General features: G+C 45.2%; 1 protein-coding gene across 1 annotated transcript; it reads right to left on the bottom strand.

Annotated features, from left to right (window-relative positions):
* Nucleotides 1-3,781: 3,781 nt before the first annotated feature.
* Nucleotides 3,782-19,910, bottom strand: Plekhf2 (pleckstrin homology and FYVE domain containing 2). The gene is made up of 2 exons (XM_075966992.1): nucleotides 19,734-19,910; nucleotides 3,782-6,443 (listed from the first exon to the last, which is right to left on the bottom strand). The coding sequence occupies exon 2, from the start codon at nucleotides 6,427-6,429 to the stop codon at nucleotides 5,680-5,682; it is 750 nt and encodes a 249-aa protein (XP_075823107.1). The 5' UTR covers nucleotides 6,430-6,443; nucleotides 19,734-19,910; the 3' UTR covers nucleotides 3,782-5,679.
* Nucleotides 19,911-21,250: the final 1,340 nt, after the last annotated feature.

Below are 21,250 nucleotides of genomic sequence, written 5' to 3'. Positions count from 1 at the left end.
CCTCAGTCCAAACTCCACCTCTGAGAAAGCCCGCAAGCGGTGACCCCCTCCCCAGAGTGGGTCAAGACCACTCCCACAGGGTATTTAAACCGTCCTCCAGAGAGCAAACACGTGGTCTCCCCGGTTCTCCTTCCCTTGTTTTTCCCAGAGAGCCACCTGGGAGCGCTGGCATCCATTAAACCTGGGCTTTCTCTAATTCAGCTTGCTTTTGGTCTGATTCGGATTATTTCGTCGGAGGAGAGTCTTTCAAACTTTACTCCACCCTCCTTTCCTTTTTTCCTTCCTTCTTCCATCCTTCACTCTCCCTTCTTTCTACCCCAGACAATATTTTACAATTACCATAGGCATTACTCTTCCTTCTGAACAATTCATTCCTAAGGGCCAGCATGTGGACCAAGGCAAGGTAAGTGTCTGTGCAGATGGGGGGACCTGTACAGGGACACAGAACCTGGGCAGGCTGAAAAATCTTGGAGCTAGGCAGCCTGGGGCAGGAGTCAAACCCGGAGAGGGGAGGGGTCGGCGTAGGGGAGCAGCCAGCCATGAACTGTGAGAGCTGAGGGCATGAGAGAGAGCGAGCCTCCCTGGAGTGAGCAGTGTGGCGAGAACTTCCCAACCGGGAGGCTCCGGGTCTGGAGTCCCTGCCCTTCAAATCGTGTCGGAGCTGACAAAATTGTTTAAATATCTTTTTAAAAAGATTTTTGTTTTTATTTTTTCAAGATAGGGTTTCTCTGTGTAACCCTGGCTGTCCTGGAAACTCGCTTTATAGACCAGGCTGGCCTCAAACTTAGAGATTCACCTGTCTCTGTCTCCCAAGTGGTGAGATTAAAGGCAGGTGCTACCACTGCCTGGCAAGATATTTTTGCGTGTCTGTCCATTCAAGCCGGTTTACAGGCAGTTTTGAACTGCATGATCTGGTTATTGGAAACCAAACTTCTGTCCTTTGGCTACATAATAAGTTCGAGGGTTAGCCTGGGCTATCATTTACCTATTTCAAACTTAGGTATTCTGGTGTTTTATTTTTGAGACAAGCTTGGCTGGCTTCCAGCTCACCATGCTGACTACGGAGACTGCATCCTGGCTGTTGAGTTCTGGAGGGCTGCATGAGCATTGGTGAGGAGTATATATATTTCTTATATAGCCTACAGTCCAGTTAGAGGATCCTAGCAAACACACCATTTGCAAATATTTTCTCTGCTTCCCCGCCCCTCACAATTCACATGGCTAAACTGGACTGGAGTTTGTAACCCCCCTGCCTCAGACTTCCGAGGGCTGGGATTGCAGGCATGGACTACCACACTCGGCTCCTTCCAGTTTTTCATGAAACTGTCTGAAGCACAAGTTTAATTCTAATGAAGCTCATCTTTTACTTGTAATTTTGGGAACAATCACTTCCTCCTGTTTCGTCAGGACTTCAGTTACTGACCCACAGAACTCACCCTTCAGAGTCTCCAGAACGGAGTTAGGGACCGTCTTCTAGCGTCTCAGACTTCAGCAGGAATTTCCAGGCATGTAAAACACCAGCGTTTTGTGAGCTTTTCCTTTGCAGCCAATGGGAAAACTCCACTTTTAAGTGTGCTGTGTGCTATATTCAGGCATCTGTACTGGCCTGCCCTTGGGGTCCTCAGCTGCAGCCACTGGGAGCACCTCCTGTGCACATTCACTACGGTCCCTTTTTATAGGGCCCTGCCCACCTCCCATTTCTTTCTCTTCTCTCTCTCTCCCTCTCTTTCCCTTCCATCTCTTCCCACTCCTGTCCCCAGGGACTGGTCTCTGACCCCCTCTCTGTCCTTCTCTCTCCTCTTCCAATAAACCTATTTGAGCCTTTTTGCGCGCCGTGACTTCTAGTGGGCAGACTCAGAAAACAGACGCCATCTTCTAGAACAATGCCCAAGACAAAGCTGGTGTTAGTAAAATCTACATCAACATAATTTGACTTTTCTGCCTAGTTCTAGAAAGGACTTAACTAAATGCATAATTTTAAAATCTTGTTACATAGTGAGTTTGAGACCATCAGAGGCGAAATGAGACAGTTCTCAAAAGATATGCAAAACCTCAACAGTTGGGCTGGAGAGATGGCTCAGTGGTTAAGAGCACTGCCTGCTCTTCCAATGGTTCTGAGTTCAATTCCCAGCAACCACATAGTGGCTCATAACCATCTGTAGTGAGGTGCCCTCTTTTGGCCTTCAGGTATACACACAGACAGAATATTATATACATAATAAGTAAATATTTTTAAAAAAAAGCTCAACAGTTATATTAAAAAAGTGTTTGGCGTCCTAATCACCAGGGACCAGAACCATGACGGGCTCACGTGTGTTAGAATGGGTAGGGAAAGGAGACTCTGGCATGCTGGCAGGAATGTCAGTCCAGCCATTATGGAGAGCACCTGAGTGGAAGAATCGTCTACACTGGTTGTCCTCTGACTTCCACATGTATGTGTGAGCGTGCGTGCACACACAGATAAATGTCATTTTAAACATTATTTGGTAATAAGAACGTTAAGCGCTCATGAATGTTATGGGAGCAAACCATAAGAACGTGTTAGGGGTCTAGATGGGTCAGCAAAGGTAAAAGAAACAGAAACCGCAAGCAGCCACCTAAGGCCAGGACTGAGGAGTAACTAGGGAGTGCCTCCCCTCCCGCGCAGGATAAGGACACCTAAGAGTGGTGGCAGCTTCAATGAGCACGAATCACGGAACTGAACATAGCAAACAGGAATTGTAGGCAGGTAAAATGGAGTATGTTTCAAATAAAGCTGTTAAAATTGCTAAGTTAATAAAGGCCCGAAATTATATTTCTCCAAACAAACTCACAGGAGCGTGCTTGAAGAACACCTGGTAAGGTGGCATTTATTCTTTCCTTTCCTGATAAACTTATTAGATGTCACCAAAGCTTTCCAACTATTATTTTAATGTGAATTACTAAATAGAATAACTGGACATCAACCACTCGTCCCTGTCTTTCCTATCCTCGGACACGTAAGACGGTAAGAGTTATCAGGACAAGCAATTGTGCCAATTGCTAACAATTCCTTTGTTGGCCACCTCCTCAAGCCCCTATGAGGGCTGGGTTGTGGCTCAGTTGGTGGAATGCTTGCCTAGAAGTCCAAGGGTCTATGCCCAGGGCCTCATAAACAGGGTGTGAGCACAGCTTGCACCTAGCAATTGGGAGGAGGACTGATCAGAAGTTCAAGGTCATTCTCAGCAACACACTGAAAGCTACCTGTTACACAGTTTGAGACGAGCTTGGGCTAAATGATACCTCCCCCGCCCAAAGTATAAATCTCAATATATATATGAACTGTTCACTGCCCTCCCCTAGTGCCTATAACATGCCTGGCATTCATAATTACTTTACTAATAAGGTAAAACTGTGCACAATGCTGCTGTGGGATATCCGTACACTGTGAAGGTGTACTGCTGTGATTGGTGGAGTAAAAAGCTAGGCAGGAGGTATTCTGGGCAGAGAAAGGAAGAGGAGGTGGAACCTAGGTATGCAGGGAGTCACCAGGAGACACAGAGACAGAAGGTGCAAGATGAAAGAGAGGTGACACCTCACACGGGACATAGGTTAGTATAAAATAAATGGATTAACTTTAAGAGCTAGTTAGGAACAAACCTAAGTTGTAGACCAAGCTTTCACAATCAGTAAGAAGTTTCCATGCCATTATTTGTGAGCTGGCAGCCTAAAGGAAAGTCCAGTTACACGATACCTCACACTTAGCAAAGGGGAAAAAAATCTTCAGGTCACAATGTGAAAAAAAAGAAAGAAAACCAGGAAGTAAGCTGCAAAATATTTTTATTGTAAAAACAATCAATAGAGGTTGATAATGCAAATGTTATCTCAGGACATTTCCCCTGGTTCCTGAATTTGTTCAATTCCTGTACACAGCAAGTTTCCATCCGAATTTCTCTGATTTTATGGTCCTTTTCAAACATTCTTATTGACTACATGTATATGTTTGCTTTGAAACAAACAAAAATCCATCTGATAATAAAACCAACAAAAACAAGAACAAACCTCCAAGCCCTAGTTCTATTGTGCTTTTGTTTCACATTTCCTACAGGGAGACCTATCTAGCTCAGATGCTTCAAACTGAACAGCAATGTAAAATTAGTACTGCAACCACAGTGAGCTACCAATGAATCTTCCATCCACAAGACATCTGCAGAATTATGCAGGCTTTTCAATGAGAGAGAGAGAGAGAGAGAGAGAGAGAGAGAGAGAGAGAGAGAGAGAGAGAGAGAGAGAGAGAATGTGTAGCCCTGTTTTCCCACATTTAAAGTCCTAGCTATCGCAGCCCGTGAGTGACTAGAATGCACACAGCACGTCCAGTGCTGTGCAGTGAACGGGCCTTCGAATTATGGCTGCCTCCAAACAGAAACTACCACGTCTCAAAGCAATCTCACAGACAGTCACAATACAGAGACATCAATGCTCTATTTCCATATATTGCAAAATGATTTCAAAAACAGATTAAATATATGATTGCTTTACAAAACTAGAAACTATTTGGGCATCACAAACTCCATGAACTACACAACGGTCAATCAAGACAATTTCACAATAAAACTGACAATACTTGAAGACAGGGAGTCTAGTCAAACTCAGATCTCCTCCAGACCCTCCTCCCGTAAGACTCCTTGTTTTAACGTGGATTTAAACCAAAAAAAAGTTTATTTTTGCCAGGCGGTGGTGGTGGAAGCCTCTGAGCCCAGTATTTAGAAGGCAGAGGCAGGTGGATCTCTGTGAGTTCAAGGCTAGCTAGCCTGGGCTACGTAAGTTCCAGGATAGCCAAAGCTACACAGAGAAACTCTGTCTCAAGAAACCAGAGTTTCAAAAGATTTTTCCTTTTAGAAATAATGTAAAGCAAATAAATTCATATATAAAAATGTCTTAGGAAAGAAGAAACTAATGGCATATGTCACTCTATGTGATAAATTTCAAACCAAATTCCTGAAAGTGGCAGGCAACTGGTTAATTTTAAACATATATGTGACCATTATAATTTGGTGCCTAGAAGATGTAAAAATATAATCACAACTATTTTATGAAAAATATGTATTCATATAAGAGGGGAGATTTAGTTTCTTGTAGCTGTCAAATAAATATTCTTAACTATATCCATCAAACACTCATTTATTCACCACCTGTCAGAGCACCAGTGTCTTAAATCGGAGAAATAAGAAGGTAGGGCTTTGTGTTTCGTGTGGCAACGCTGCCACAGTAAGGCACCGTGTGGCATCCAGAAAAGGGAAGTAAGGAACTTCCAGCCATGTTCTGTCACCGATGTCTGAGCCACTACATAGAATGCTCGAGGAAAGCTACTAATATTATCAATCCCGTTACACTCGTGTTCCCATCATCCTGTGCTTTTAGTTTTTCCTTCAGTGGAGAAAATGTACAAGACCTGTTAAATAAACACCTTTCTGACTCACAAGAAAATCATGTAGAACTAAGGAGAACAGAAGCCAAGACTCATCCGCTGTTGGCGATCTGTCCCTGTGAGGAGCAGAGGAGCAAGAGAGGGCCACCGTCTGCAGGATACAGAGGCAAGGGCAGAACTTCCTCAGGCAGAGTCATGGCTAGAGCAAAACTGAGAACTAGGAATCGGGCATCTCCCCCAAAGCTGATGATTCTCAGATAGTCACACCCAATTAAATATTTCAAGCCATGCCCTTAGTCACTGCTATCATCATCGTCGTCGTCATCAGACACGTCATTTAAAGGAGGCTTCAGTGACTGACTGTAAGAGTCTGATCTAGCGGGCTGGCAGGCAGCCATGTCCCCAGCAGAAAGCAGCTCATAGCAGAAGTCACAAATCCGCACAGGCTTCGAAGACTGGCTGGGAAGAAGAAATCTCTTCTCAGAGCAGGGACCACAAACAACAAAGCCACATTTGCGGCAGTGGTGCCGCCGATTAACCGGTGTGAATTTGGCTTTCTGACAGCGCATACACACGGTGGCCTCAGAGTCAGGAACCCAAACAGCAGCATGCTCACTACTGGGCGTCTTCCCGCTTTTGGAGAGCAAGTCCGTGACACACTTGTTTATGTGGCTCATCCACTCTGACTTCTCGGTGGCGGTGGCAGCATAGACTGCGAAGGATTTGGTGGGCGTCTTGATGAGCCACCCGTTCCGCAGCTCCCCTTCATCCTTGATGGAGTCGATGGTGACATTTTCCAAGGGGATAATGTGTTGCTTGTTGTATTTTTTCTTCTGGATGACAATGTTGCCATATACCAGAATATCATTAAACAGGAAAAACTGCCTTGCTTTGGGCTTCTTTCTGCACAGCTTAGTCAATACTCCCTCTCCAATCAGCACCCGTCCAGGGATGGTTAAGGGCTGACCAGCTGCTCCGAAGCAGTTCTCCACTATACTTATTCGTCTGGTGTTTGCCTCACTGTTTGCTAGGCGATCCACCATTTTTTACTAATAACCTTTAGGGGGAAAAAAAGAAAAAGAAATTAGCACACAGAAATTACAAATTCTTATAATAGAAAATAAAATATACCAAGATACTGCTTTCCCCTCCAATAGTCTGTCCCTCTAAAGTAATCACTAAACACACTGTATCTTCAGTATTTACAGTTACCCAAACCTCTATCCTCCACACAGTCCTCCTGCCTCTGCCCCCCAAGTGCAGGATTACAAGTGTGTGCCATCATGACCAGCACAAATAAAATCAACAGTTAACACATTACGTCTGCAAAATAATACACACAATTCCATGAAACTAAATCTCAAACTGATGCTGGAGGACAGAATGCCTAATACACACACTTAAAAAACATGAACACTATTTTCCCAATAAAATACATATAACCCCTGAGCCGAGGCTCTAATTTTCTTTCCTGGATTATTCCCAAATGTTTCCCAACATGTTCCCTGCTTCCAGACTTCCTTTCTAAACCAGTCCTTGGGCAGAGATATCTAAAATGCTAATTTGACCCTGTTCTTGTTACTTCAAATGATTCCCCTTAAATTTAGCATAGCATTTAAGGCTCATAATTACCTGGTAGGTTTTTGTTTTAAATTGTTGTGTTTTTTGAGATAGGATCCCATACTATGTAGCCCAGGTTGGCCCTGAATTTGCCACCTCTACCCCAGACCCCTGACAGGCAAGTGTCACCACATCCAGTCATCCCTGGGTCTCTTGTTTCTCCAACCTCAACCTAAGCCATTTTCCACCCGAAACAGAGCATTTGAAGACAACACTACAACCATGTCTCGGTGCATCTCACGGCTGTCTTCCTTACCACTACAACTCCAGCTACCTCTTAACCACCCTCCAGGACTTAGTTAGCATCTCTCTTCCAACACATCTTCCTATGTAGACAAAAACAGAAACAGTGCCGGGTGGTGGTGGCACACACCTTTGAGGCAGGCGGGTCTCTGTGAGTTCGAGACCAGCCTAGTCTACAAGAGCTAGTTCCAGGACAGGCTCCAAAGCTACAGAGAAACCCTGTCTCGAAAAAAACAACAAACAAACAACCGGTAACAGCAGCAGAGAATATGGAGGTCACCCTCCATATTTGTTATATTCTATTAGTCCTCAGCGTCTTCCTCCTAAGGACTAAAGTCCACGCCTCCACTGGCTGCAGAGAGCCCTGAGAACCAGAGGCTCTGACATGATCACCAATGTACTCAGGATAAACAAGAACATTTTACCAACCTACTAATTTAATGATCATAGATTTGATCTCTAGATCCAATATTGAGCTCTCTCAAGTCCCTGAATGGTGTTCTATTTCACCCACTAACCGAGTACTACTACCTTAACAACCAAACACACTCAAGAACACCAAGGTTTGAGAGAAAACATTTAAAGACAAACACAACTGAGACAGGTAACCTTCCTTCTTCCATGAGCAGCTCACTGTAAGTCTGGCTATTCCCGAGTCTTTCACACGGAGGGGCACCAGCATGCCCAAGGGTACTTCCAACACTCAACGAGACATTGGATGACTTCACACCTTTGAAGCCTTAACTAAAGTGACCAGACCTCTCTGTCTCCGGCTCTCCCTCCACTCCTTGAGACTAGTATCACTAGTACCACAGCTCAGTGACAAGGCACAGGCTCCACCTCCAGCTCCTTAAGGAAAGCAAAGTTTACCATCTTATGATGGTATACCAAAGAAGAGGGTCAGTGAGGTGGCTCAATGGGTATAGGCGCTTGTTGACAAACTTGATGACTTGAGTTCAATCCCCAGAACACACAGAATAGGAGGACTGTCCTCTGACCTCTACAAGCACAACTTGATAAGCACTTATACACACACACACAAAATCTCTCTCTAAATGTAAGAAAGTAAATTACAGAATTAAAATGACATGAAAGTCCAAACTCATTTATTATTAAAGCCATTAAAATACTAAAATACTTTTTATCATATTATTCATGGCCGTGTAGAGCAACAGGCACCTTTCTTTATACTTTATAGAAAACAACTATAGCCACCAATTTGATATCCAGTCAAACAAAATTTTGGGTCAATGAGATGGCACAATGGGAAAAGGTGCTTGCTAACAAACAGTTCCATCGCAGGGACCAAAGGAGCTGGCATGGGACTCTCATGTACAGGTTCACCCACTTATACAAATAAACATTTAGTAGTAATAAATTTTACTCAGCAAATAAAGATATGTACATGATATTCAACATAGCACTATCTGTAACAAATAGACGCTGCGATGCATCCTTAATCAAACACCGAGAATGAGACAGGAAAGCAACAGAAACACATTCAGTACAGTCAAGTGGGGAAAGAAGTGAACATTGCCATCTCAAATACACGCTACACTTCATCACACCTAAGACACTGAAGATCTGAAGATACATCTTATGTGCCACTGATTAAAGTCTCCAACTAAACATAGCATATTCTAATTCTAAATAAGACATTTCAATTTAAACACATAAAATACAATTTAAAAATTTATCTTGAGATTAAGTATACTACTAAAGTAGAATCATAGCATACTAAAACAAGAAATACTTGAAATTTAGCAAACTAGATTTGAGTGAATCTTCATCAAGCAGAGACTTTGTTCCTCTGGGCCTGTCCAGTAAGATTCCTGCCCTGGTAGCAAATCCTGCTAACTGTACTGCAGAAGTCAGTGGTGATAAAGCAAACAGACTAACTTCTTGGAAAAGAAGAAGGAACAAACTTTCGTATTTTATGTTTAAACTTATCGATGCTATATTTCACATTTAAATTAAAACAGAGAGAAAATGAAACCAAGAGTTGAATCATACTATGAACTACATTACTGTTGTAAGTCTCCCTAGGCACATCTGCCTAATACAAAAAGGTAACTTACTTCCATAATCTCAATTATGAAAGGAAAAACAAATGTTTAATCAATGTCTATTAGATATTTATTTTACTCTTTCATTTAATAATGTTACGTGGTGGTGGTGCATGCCTTTGATCTCTGCACTTAGGAGGCAGAGGCAGCAGGATCTCTGTGAGTTCGAGGCCAGCCTTGTTACAGAGTGAGTTCCAGGACAGCCCCCAACTACAGAGAAACCCTGTCTCAAAACAACAATGAAGTAAGATTGATGACGATGTTAGATGAAGATAATTGACTTTACCAAACCAATAAATAAAAAATAAGTAAATGCAAAGCAAGCCATAGAATGAGTCCAGTAGGGAACACAACTACTATCTATGCTAGTCCAGTAGGGAACACAACTACTATCTATGCTAGTCCAGTAGGAACACAACTACTATCTATGCTAGTCCAGTAGGAACACAACTACTATCTATGCTAGTCCAGTAGGAACACAACTACTATCTATGCTAGTCCAGTAGGGAACACAACTACTATCTATGCTAGTCCAGTAGGAACACAACTACTATCTATGCTAGTCCAGTAGGAACACAACTACTATCTATGCTAGTCCAGTAGGAACACAACTACTATCTATGCTAGTCCAGTAGGGAACACAACTACTATCTATGCTAGTCCAGTAGGAACACAACTACTATCTATGTTAGTCCAGTAGGGAACACAACTACTATCTATGCTAGTCCAGTAGGGAACACAACTACTATCTATGCTAGTCCAGTAGGGAACACAACTACTATCTATGCTACTCCAGTAGGGAACACAACTACTATCTATGCTAGTCCAGTAGGGAACACAACTACTATCTATGCTAGTCCAGTAGGGAACACAACTACTATCTATGCTAGTCCAGTAGGGAACACAGCTACTATCTATGCTAGTCCAGTAGGAACACAACTACTATCTATGCTAGTCCAGTAGGAACACAACTACTATCTATGCTAGTCCAGTAGGAACACAACTACTATCTATGCTAGTCCAGTAGGAACACAACTACTATCTATGCTAGTCCAGTAGGGAACACAACTACTATCTATGCTAGTCCAGTAGGGAACACAGCTACTATCTATGCTAGTCCAGTAGGGAACACAACTACTATCTATGCTAGTCCAGTAGGGAACACAGCTACTATCTATGCTAGTCCAGTAGGGAACACAACTACTATCTATGCTAGTCCAGTAGGGAACACAGCTACTATCTATGCTAGTCCAGTAGGGAACACAACTACTATGCTAGCACTGAAAGCTAACTCAGGTCTGCAGGGATTACATGGTAGGACTGCTCTCCAAACAAAAATAAGAACTTATTTCTTAAACAAACCAGTCAAATAGGCTGGGGAGTTGGCTCAGCAGTTAAAAGCATTGTTGTTCTTGCACAGGCTTGGGGTCCAATTCCCAGCACTATGTGGGCAGCTCATAACCATCTGTCACCCTCTTCTGACCACAGCAGACACCAGGCATGCTTGTGGTGTATGTTAATACAAGCAGGAGAAATATTCATACATTAAAATAAGTTGTTGAAGTTAAGTAGCTTTCTTATGACTTCACAGCTAGATGCGCTCATATTTTTTGTTTTGTTTTTTGTTTATGTTTTTTGTTTTGAGACAGGGTTTCTCTGTGGCTTTGGAGCCTGTCCTGGAACTAGCTCTGTAGACCAGGCTGGCCTCGGACTCACAGAGATCCGCCTGCCTCTGCCTCCCAAGTGCTGGGATTAAAGGCATGAGCCACCACTGCCTGGCTTTTTTTCCATATTTTTTATGGGATTCTAAGGGATACATGGTTTTTTCATTATTCCCTGCTACCTTCAGAAATAGTTTACCAATGTGAACCTTTAATTATGTATCTAGGAAAGGCCACTGACAAAATAATTAAAATTAACATCAGCCAAGAGGGCTTTTATTTTACCAATAGGCCCAAATTTGAATATGTGCTTATTCCAAATAGACAGGGACATTCCTGAAAACAAAATTATTTGCTATAATCTGATAGTACCAACAGTACCTACTCTGGCAGCTCACATTCTAAAGGAAAATATCAACAAGTTTTATACCCATGCCACTAACACAACTGAACAAGATGTGGAGTGACAGCGGCTCCTCAATCGGAAGGCTTGTTCCAGTATGATATGTACAAAGGATTCTTGAAGTACCAAAAAATAAAGTTCTGACAACCTAGAATGTTAGTCAAGGTGGTTTCAAGTAGGTTAGGTCTGAGAAAGAAACTCATCATGCTATACAAGAACAACAGAGTCACAGTTTAAGATATTTTAGGGGAAAAATGAAAAACAAAACAAACGAACCAGAAGAATGGCTGCGATGCTGCTGCACAGGCTTTGCAGTTTTAAAGGTTCACTTGGGAGAGTGAATATGGCCCTCAAGTTTCTGAAGAATCCTCGTCTCCAACAGTTAGTCCTAATAAAGCAAGATTAATATTCTTCAACTACAGGTTTGACCAGGAAACTCTCTTTAAAAAAAAAAAAACAGACACCCCAGCCGAGAGACCTGGCCTCCTACAGCCTCACCCCACATTCTAACCTGCTCCAGGTTCTCTTTGCTGAACATAAACCAGACTACCATAGCAACTAGCTCTAGCCCCCACCCAACTCAGCACGAGGACACGCCCACCTCTATCTGGTCTCTCTATTGGCTGAAATCTCACCAGTCCCTCAACAGAGCCTCATGCCAGACACTAGTTCATCGTTAAATCTCCAAACCACTTAGTAACATATACTTTACTAAATCTTTCATTAAAATTTGGATACATATTTACTCTAAATATTTGGTAGTTCCTGGAAATAAGAACAGTATTTCCTACAATTATGTATACCCAACAGCACAGAATGGACACCGAGCCAGACGGGGCCACGGCTGCAGGTGGAGCCTGAGGAAGATCAACTCCATCTGTAAGGCCTGCCAAACTTTAAGGGAACAGGAGCTGTTTCCCCACCATCAAGCACATCACTGGGTCCACAGATTTAGATTGACAACCAAATGTAACTCATCTAACCATATCTAATTATGGATTCTAAATATCCAGCCTGGAAGTTCCTATTTTCAAAAAAAAAAAATCCTCAATATGTCACAATAATCTCTAAGAGTTCTTTCTCTAAAAGCCCAGTTGTTCTGTCAGCACAATGACGTTATGAGCACATCTGTGCACCAACAACACTGAGCTAAGCGTGCCCGAAGGCAGCAGAGCTGGCAGCTTAGAAAGTACCGAGCAAGCTCACCGACATTTTCTTTAGCATCGTTCAAAATACTTCTGATTTGCTTGCTTTTTATTTATATTTGGTACCAAAAAAGAATGAATAAGGCACAGGAATGAAGGATTTTAATGTAAAGTACAATTGGTTAAGTGCTATATAATAAAATCAGCAAAGCAGGAAGTGAGGGAATGACTATATGGCACAAATAATTTACCATTCTAACATCTGAAAGAGTAAGTGAAATTTCAAAAGGAAATACATACAAACACAAAGAAAATGAAAACAAAACCCACTAAGCAAAGGCACAAACCCTGATGTGTGGTTCTTTTGCTAAGCTAACGCACACAGCTGCAGCAGAGGATCCAGGGAGTTATTAGTTAGAGGAAAGAGAAAAGGACAAGATACTGACCACACACTCGTTCCTGAGACTTCCTGCTTCAACTTTTAGAAGAACTAGTCTGATTTGATCTAGGTTTTCCTAACATAACTATGCAAACAGTTTGGGGCCTGAGCTAGAGTGACTGGCTGGAGCTGGGGTGAGGTCACTGTGACTAAGTGGATGTAAAGTTTTAACTACCCTCCAGGCTGGAGACATAGCTCAGCAGCAGTGCCCATACAGAACACTTGAGCATGGGAGAGGATGGACAGAAGGTACAAAATGATCGCTACAGTTTTAAGTAATGTGAACACAAATAAAATAACTGATAATGGCAATGGATTCCAAGAAGTAAAACAGTCACTAGCCATTTAACACCATACAAAACTCTCGTAAACAAAACACTCAAAACTAAAAATCCAAGTGAAAAAAATTTATACAAGTAAGTGTATATAATTTAGGTATGTCTCTATAGTTAAGAGAGTGTTGGTGGTAATAAACACACACCTTTGACCCCAGCACTCAGGAGTCAGGAACAGGCGGAAGTCTGTGAGTTCAAGGTCAGCCTGGTCTACAAAGTGACTACCAGGCCAGATACGGCGACACAGATCCAGCCTCAAAGACAAACAACACCCCCCACCTGACACATACACACACACACACACACACACACACAACAGGGTAAGAAAGGGGTCTGGTATCCCTGCAATGTATTAGAAACCGTGAAATAAATAAAATCTGTGCACTTAAAGTCTAAACAGCAGAGAAGCAAAGAGAACCAGCTAATTACCCAGAGAACACACAAAGGCAGTCTTAGGGCTAAGAGTTGAGCTGTGGCAATTCTGTCCACAAGGACATCTAGGCCCAAATCCTGAAACAAAGAAGTAGGTTCTCCTCCGAGAGAAGCCCAGGTATAGTTCCCCTCATGGTGAACAGTCCTTGGATCCAATCAGAGCTGCTGGCTGCCATCAAGATATCCATGCCAGTCCCGCACCCTTAGGGCTCTTGCCCTGCCAGTTGCTGTGGTTTACGGCATCACAGCTGGGCAGGACTGATGGTTACTTCCCCCTTGGAAGCTTGCATGACGTCTCCTAATCAGTTATCCAATACCAAGTGATCAACCCTGAGAGCACATACACCAAGGAGACATTTTACAGGCAGAGCAGGTGTCACTCGTGTATTTAGGACTATACATATATGTGGATATATATATATATGTGTGTGTGTGTGTGTGTGTGTGTGTGTGTGTTGTGTGTGTTATAATGATATACACACACATATAAAACAAAGAAAAAGAGGCCACAAATCTGAGAACAAGGGTGGTGTGAAGGAGGAAAGGGAAGGGAGGAAATTATGTAATTTCAAATGTAAAATCATTCTTTTAAATAAGCCGGGCGGTGGTGGCGCACGCCTTTAATCCCAGCACTTGGGAGGCAGAGGCAGGTGGATCTGTGAGTTCGAGACCAGCCTGGTCTACAGAGCTAGTTCCAGGACAGGCTCCAAAGCCACAGAGAAACCCTGTCTCGAAAAACCAAAATAAATAAATAAATAAATAAAATAAAAATAAAAAAGAAGGTTAAACTATTTGGAAGGGTAGATGATGGCATGTATGTCTATGTACTAATTCAAAAATTGTAGTACTATGAGCGGCGGGGCTGCGTCCCCAGCACCCTGGCCGCCTGCTCGGCTAGCTTATGCCCCGAAATAACAACACATAAACTGTATTCATTTAATCACTGCTTGGCCCATTTCTATCTAGCCTCTTCTAGGCTAATTCTCACATATTAATTTAGCCCATTTCTAATCATCTGTGTAGCGCCCCTAGGTGCGCTTACCGGGAAGATTCTAGCCTATGTCCATCCTGGGTCAGAGCTTCATTGCTTGCGTCTGCTTGGGAGCTGGGAGCATGGTGTCTCTCTGAGGCGTCTGCTCCTGAGAGGAGAGCTGTGTAGTCTGAGCTCATTTCCTCTTCCTCCCAGCGTTCTGTTCTGTTTACTCCTCCCACCTATCTTCTAACCAATGAGGGCCAAGCAGTTTTTTTATTTAACCAATGACCTTCCTCCATCAAAAAATAATCTCTACATCTATGTGTGTGCTCACATCTGGTCACATGGGTGCCAGGTACACAAGTGCAGATCAGAGGACAATTTGCAAACAGTGTTCCTCTCCTTCCACCATACGGTCTCTGAGGTGAGCACAGACCATCAGGCCTGACAGTAATAGCACTCACCTGCTCCAGCATCTTGCTGGAGCAAGAGTGTTACCTCTGGTAAGGTAAATAGGTGACAAACTGCAAAAGAAAGTATCAGATAAAGCTGGGTGTGGGGGCACATGCCTACAATCCCAGCATTTGGGGAAATGGAGGCAGGAGGATCAATAGTTCAAGGTTCTCCTCAGCTTCTTTGTGAGAGGCCTGCTGCTGGGCTATGTGAATGAAACCTGCTCTTGCAGAGGTCCCAAGCTCAGTCACCTATAACTCCAGCTCCAGGGCACTATCACCCCTTCTGCCTCCACAGGCACCTCTCTCACGTGCACAGATCCACACACAGATAAGCACAAGTACACCTAATTAAAAATAAAGTTTAAAAAACAGACAAAACCAGAGAATGTAAGATTGGAGAATTTAGACTTAATATACAGGCAATGGGGATGAAAGTTTTTTTTTAATAGGAAAATATTAATATACAGAGACAGCACACAGGATGAAGTGAAGAGAATATGGAGACACAAGATTGTATGCAAAGAAAGCAGAGAGTATTACAGCAAAAAAAAGCTAATCAAAGCAAAAATACATTATATATATGTATAAAGAAATCACAGTAAAACCCAATGTTTATGTAATTATTAAGGCATGCTAATAAAAGCAACAGAGGGCAGAACTGACACCATGAAATACGGGGGAGGGCTGAAGAGCAGTAGGTACAATTCAGGAACTGGCTGTGATTCCGGGATGGAAAGGAGTTCAGAGCCTGTGAAAGCTGAAGTTAAGCCTGCAGAGGTCTGGTAAGTGTTCTTAAGAAATTGGTTTGGCTCATTTATCTTCAAGTCCTTCAGGGAATCCAAAGGATAATCATTCAGATTGTCAAACAGAAAAGTCAGCATGTGTGGGGTTCCAGAACAGCGGGGATTCAGTTGTCCACAGGAGACAGTTGGTAAGTGGGAAATTCAATCAAATGATGCTACCGTGTGCCAAGCACTCACACAAACATCTTAGTGAATCTTCACAGCTCTCAGAAGCAAACTTCTGTGTTCATTTCACAAATGGCTCCAGTTAACAAGGAGCCAAGGCCAGGCAGGACTCCTATTCGTCCAGGCTTCCCTGTTCAGTTGTTTTCTTCCTAGTGTGCCCACAGCCATTATTAAAATGCCTTCTGTTTTCCTTCCAGGCCCTCCTCAAATTGTGCTACTCATTTGTGCTTTATAGACTGACGAGTCTTGAATGTGGCACACACCTGTGGCCCCACCACTAAGGAAGCAGAAGCATAAGACAGAGAATTTGAGGTCAGCCTGAGCTTCATAAGGAGACACTCCCCCCCAAAACCGAAAACACCACCAACAGAACAAATAAAGCAGGTACAGTAGGGAAGGACACAAAGGTCCAGTACAGTAGGAAGAGGCACAAAGACTGGGAGCCTAAGGCTATCCTTTGACTTCATCTGGTGCTGCAGACCAGCCTAGGCTGCAGGAGACCCTGCCTCAGGACACAAACTAAAAAAAGGCTTATTTTAGGTGAGGACAAGAAGTTAATCCAAATTGTACAGTCCTTACAAAATTACAAAACACCTTAACCTAGAAAAGTTTTGCAACTTAAATTAGCATTTAAGAAGCATTTGAGGGTTGCTACATAAGCAGAGAGCTTGTATGCAAAGCTGAGTTTCAAAGATAAATCTCAACAGAAAATGTACGGCACACATACAAACCATAACCTTCTCATTTTCCAGGCATTAGTATTTCTAGCAGGGGCAAATATTCAATCAGACTTTAACACAGTGACTGTCACCCTTTCATTCATCCGCAGCGGCTCTCCGTCAATCACACGTCAGTCATTATCCAATTCAAGTCTGTATTCCCACACCAAAAGTCAGTTGCCAAAGTTAATTGTTATTATTTTAGTTTTTTCAAGACAGGGTTTCCCTGTGTAAGAGTCCTAGCTCTTGTAGACCAGGCTGGCCTCGAACTCACAGAGATCCGCCTGCCTCTGCCTCCCAAGTGCTGGGATTAAAGGCGTGTGCCACCACCGCCCGGCAAGTTAATTATTTTTTGAAAGAAAACACTAAAAAGAAATAGTCTGGCCACCTAATCTGTGGATGGAATGGAGGTCACAGCATAAAGGGGAAAGACCACCGAAATTCAACAACTATCTCACGGAAATTACAACTCAGTAAATGCACGAAGCACAAGCACAAGGAATCCATTCAAACCTTTCCTGAGCCTCTGTTAAGCTCTCAGAAGTAAATCAGACCCCACTGTGCTGCCTGCTGTCAAGGACAAGCCTTAAAGACCTGAGGGACACTTCCAGGACGCCTTGGGGGAAGAGAACCAACTATCTCCCTCCCCTCCCTGGGGGGGGGGGGGGTGGAAAGAAAGAGGAAGCAAGACGGCGACGCAGCGGAAAGGCTTCAAAGCACAGGTTTAGGCAGCTGTTTTGGTTCGGTTGGGGTTTGGTTTTGAGACCCCAGATCAAACTCTGCATCCCTGCCTCAGTGTGCTAGGACTGCAGGCACACTCCACCACGACACCCCCAGTGTTGCCTGAATGGTTTAAGAAGAAAGCAATCAGCACCAAACCCTTGCATTTTCAGTGTTTTAGGAGACAGTTATTTCAATATTCCAATCAGAAGGATAGGGAGGGAAAGAAGAAACAAGATGGGCAGAGAAGGCCCACAGGGACGAGCTATGATGTGAGGTGGTTTCAGTCACTGACTTCAGTTAACTCTCAGCTTGACTGCTCGACCTGTGAAATCAGCCAAGTAACACCTTACAAGTAAATAAATGAATGAATGAATAAATGAATTTTGGTCCAAAACCATAAATATACATAATGGAATTGAACCTGACACTAAAGCAAAATAATTTTTTAAAAAAAGAACTAAGGAAACCAGCAAACCTAAGAAGGTACTTTACCCACTAAAGAATGATGGGGGCACCAGAAGCCAGGCCCGACAGCCAGAGTTCTATCCTTGGGACCCACAAGGTGGAAGGAGAGAAGCAACTCCCAAAAGTTATCCTTTGACTTCCATACTTGTGACACGTGACTGTGTGCACGTGTGTGTGCACGCGCGCACACACAAGCACGCATGTGTATACACACACACACGCAAAAATAAAAGATAATTTAAAAAAATAAATAAATAAGGGCCAGAAAGGGGGCTCAGGAAAATAAGAAAGGCGCTGGCCCCCAAGCCTAATCACCTAAGCTGGATCCCCACAAATCACATGATGCAAAGAAGAAACTCTGGTAATTTGTCTTCTGACCTCTCCGGAGACAAGTGTGCCCCCACCACACACAAATGATTGCTTTTTAAAAAATTAAGAGTAAAAAGAGACATGTTTTAGGGCATTTGCTTTGTTAAGAGCCTTTACGCTCATTTAACATAATTATATTAACATAATTATAAAGCGGCCTTTTTAAAAACAATATTTACTAGGCTTGTTCATGCTGTACACCAGTTTCGTCTGGAGTGGACGATTACATGTGCTTTCCAAATAAGCAACTTAATACCATCCACCTCTCAATGCTATCGTGACCCATAGTGATTAAAAATAGCCTTTGTTAATTCTGAATTAACCCGAGGCCCCCATAAGCTACAAGAGTACAGAAAGTGAGAAAGGACAACACTCTAATAAGGAACCAACACGAAAAAAATGGAAAAAAGTTGAGACGTCAAGATCACATCACCCTATTCGGTTTGTTGTGGTTGGTTGTTTCGACAGGCTCACTCAGTAGTCCAGGATGGCCTCGAACTTACAAGATCCTCTCGCCCCAGTATGCCGAGTACTCATACATGATGGCAGGAGCCAACACACCGGACTACTTCACTTTACTCTTCAGAAAGTAACATATGCCTTAACGTCTCAACTGAACGTTCATGTCTAAATGTTTCTTTAATAAGTCAGGCAACGTAAAAAAAAATAACAAAGAAGGCATTTACCAATTTCACATACTGAACTGCTGCTTAGGTGTAACCTGAATTCCTTTCTACTGCAAGTTCACCTCAACTTATTGCTTTAATATTCTAAGAGTGTACAGGCTACTACAGCAACTTCGGAAACCAGCTCTTGGCCTTTTATAACATTTTTAAAAAACTCAGCAAAAGATCATAACACTTTAAAACACTCCAAACAAACTGTAAGCCACTGCTCCCGTCAGGGCCACTCTCCGCGGTGCCATTTTCCTATAAAGTCACATAAAATGCGCTGCTCAAGTCACAGCGTGCTCCCGACGCCCAGTCAGTCCCCGCAAAGTTTTCCGAGCCCACGGTCTGCGGGCCCGAGTCCTAGCGCCCGACCACTCGGAGCGCGCAGCGGGGCCGGGTCCCAGGCTCCGGGGCGGCGCGGACGGGCGCGGCGGGACCCAGGCGGTTCCAGCCCGAGCGCCAGCCCGCAGGGGAGCCGCCCGGGAGCGCCCCGTTTCCCACAGACCCCAACATGGCGTCGGCCGCTGCTGCCCGCGTCGCCGCCTCCCCACCCGCGCCCGGGCCCGGGCCCGCGGGAGCCGCCGCCCGCAAAGTTTCGCTTCCCTCCCCTCCCCGGCCCGGCGCCGCCGCCCGGCGCGCCCCGACCCCCGCGGCACCTACCCGGCCCGGCGCGGGCGGGCGGCGGCGCCCAGGCTGCGACTCCTCCTCGTCGGCGACTCCGGCCCCAGCCTCGCAGAGGGTGTGGGGGCCCCGCGAGGCCGGCGCGATCCGGACGCGACGGGCGCGGACGCTCGCTCGCTCGCAGGTGACTTCACCGCCCCTCCGGTCCCAGCCGACAACGGCCGCCCGGGCTGGCTTCCCTCCTGCGCGCGCACCGGCGCGCCCTCGCTCAAGCGCCCGTCTCGGGCGCGAGCACACCCGCCCTGCCCTTTCTTCCCGGTTCCCTCGCCCCGCCCACCGCCTTGGCCCGCCCCTCCGTTCCCCCACGGCACGCGACAGGCTCGAGGGGCGGGGCCTTGGGGCGAGGCCACACCCGCTAGGGCGTCCCCGGGCTGGGCTGCGGGGCACACGGCTCTGCTCAGAGATTGCCGGGGCGAGCGGGAGTGGGCTGTGGCGAGCCGGAGCCGTCTGGGGCCAGCGGGAACGGGCTGGGGCGAGCCGGAGCCGTCAGGGGCGAGCCGGAGCCGTCAGGGGCGAGCCGGAGCGGGCTGGGGCGAGCCGGAGCGGGCTGGGGCGAGCCGGGAGCCTTTTGGGGGCGAGCCGGGAGCCTTTTGGGGGCGAGCCGGAGCGGGCTGAGGCGAGCCGGGAGCCTTTTGGGGGCGAGCCGGAGCGGGCTGGGGCGAGCCTGGGTCGCCTAACCTGACTTCCTGACTCCGAGTCGCCTTCGGGAAGGGCTGTTTCGCTGTCCGCGAAGTTCTCTGGAAGAATGGACGGAAGCCGCCTCCACGCCTCCCCAAGGAACAGGAAAGAAAGGCTTTGCCTCTCGCCACCCAAACGCCTGCCAGCCCCGCCCGGCTCGGCCGAGCTGCCGGACGCTACCCCCTGGAGCAGGGTCTGCGCGTTCCGCACCCCGGCCCCGCGCGCTCCCTTGTCACTGTTGCTTTCGAGCTCCACTCTGCTCGCTGCTTCCCAGGCAACCAACTCCGCTACCTGCTTCGCGTGCCCAGAACCCCGCGCTGGGAGAACATTGATGAGCTGACCCTGGCTGCTCAGACCCTCAGCACAGGGCGTTTGCTCCAAGCAGGCCGGGCGGGGATACCGTTTAGAGCATTACCGTGTAAACAGGGGAGGAGTAGAAAATGGGTGAGAGTGGATTTTATTTCAGAGTTGGCTTTTTTTTTGGGGGGGGGACCTCTTGTTCAGCATTTTTCAACCTGTGGGTCCCGACCCCTTTGAAGTCGAACAACCCCTTCACAGGGGTCGCCAAAGACCAACGAAAAACACAGATATTTGCATTACGATTCATAACAGTAAAATTACAGTTATAAAGTAGCAACGAAAATATCTTTATGGCAGGAGACTGCACCAAAGGGTCGCAGTGCAGCATTAGAAAGGTTGAGAACCACTGCTCAAACTTTTTAAATTAGCGGTCCACCAACCACGCTCTCCACAAATGAGTCTGGGGGAAAAGGGAATGAGCAGGTTTGGATTCTGGTGGTTTTCCTTCTGCTCTTGTG

This window comes from Microtus pennsylvanicus, chromosome 3 (genome assembly GCF_037038515.1).
Source record: "Microtus pennsylvanicus isolate mMicPen1 chromosome 3, mMicPen1.hap1, whole genome shotgun sequence".
Classification (NCBI taxonomy): Eukaryota; Metazoa; Chordata; class Mammalia; order Rodentia; family Cricetidae; genus Microtus; species Microtus pennsylvanicus.
Note: the sequence above shows the minus strand (reverse complement) of the source record. Positions and strands in the feature narration are given on the sequence as shown.

Excerpts from the sequence above, each read along its gene's own strand:
- Plekhf2 (XM_075966992.1), bottom strand. The coding sequence starts at position 6,429 with ATGGTGGATCGCCTAGCAAACAGTGAGGCAAACACCAGACGAATAAGT.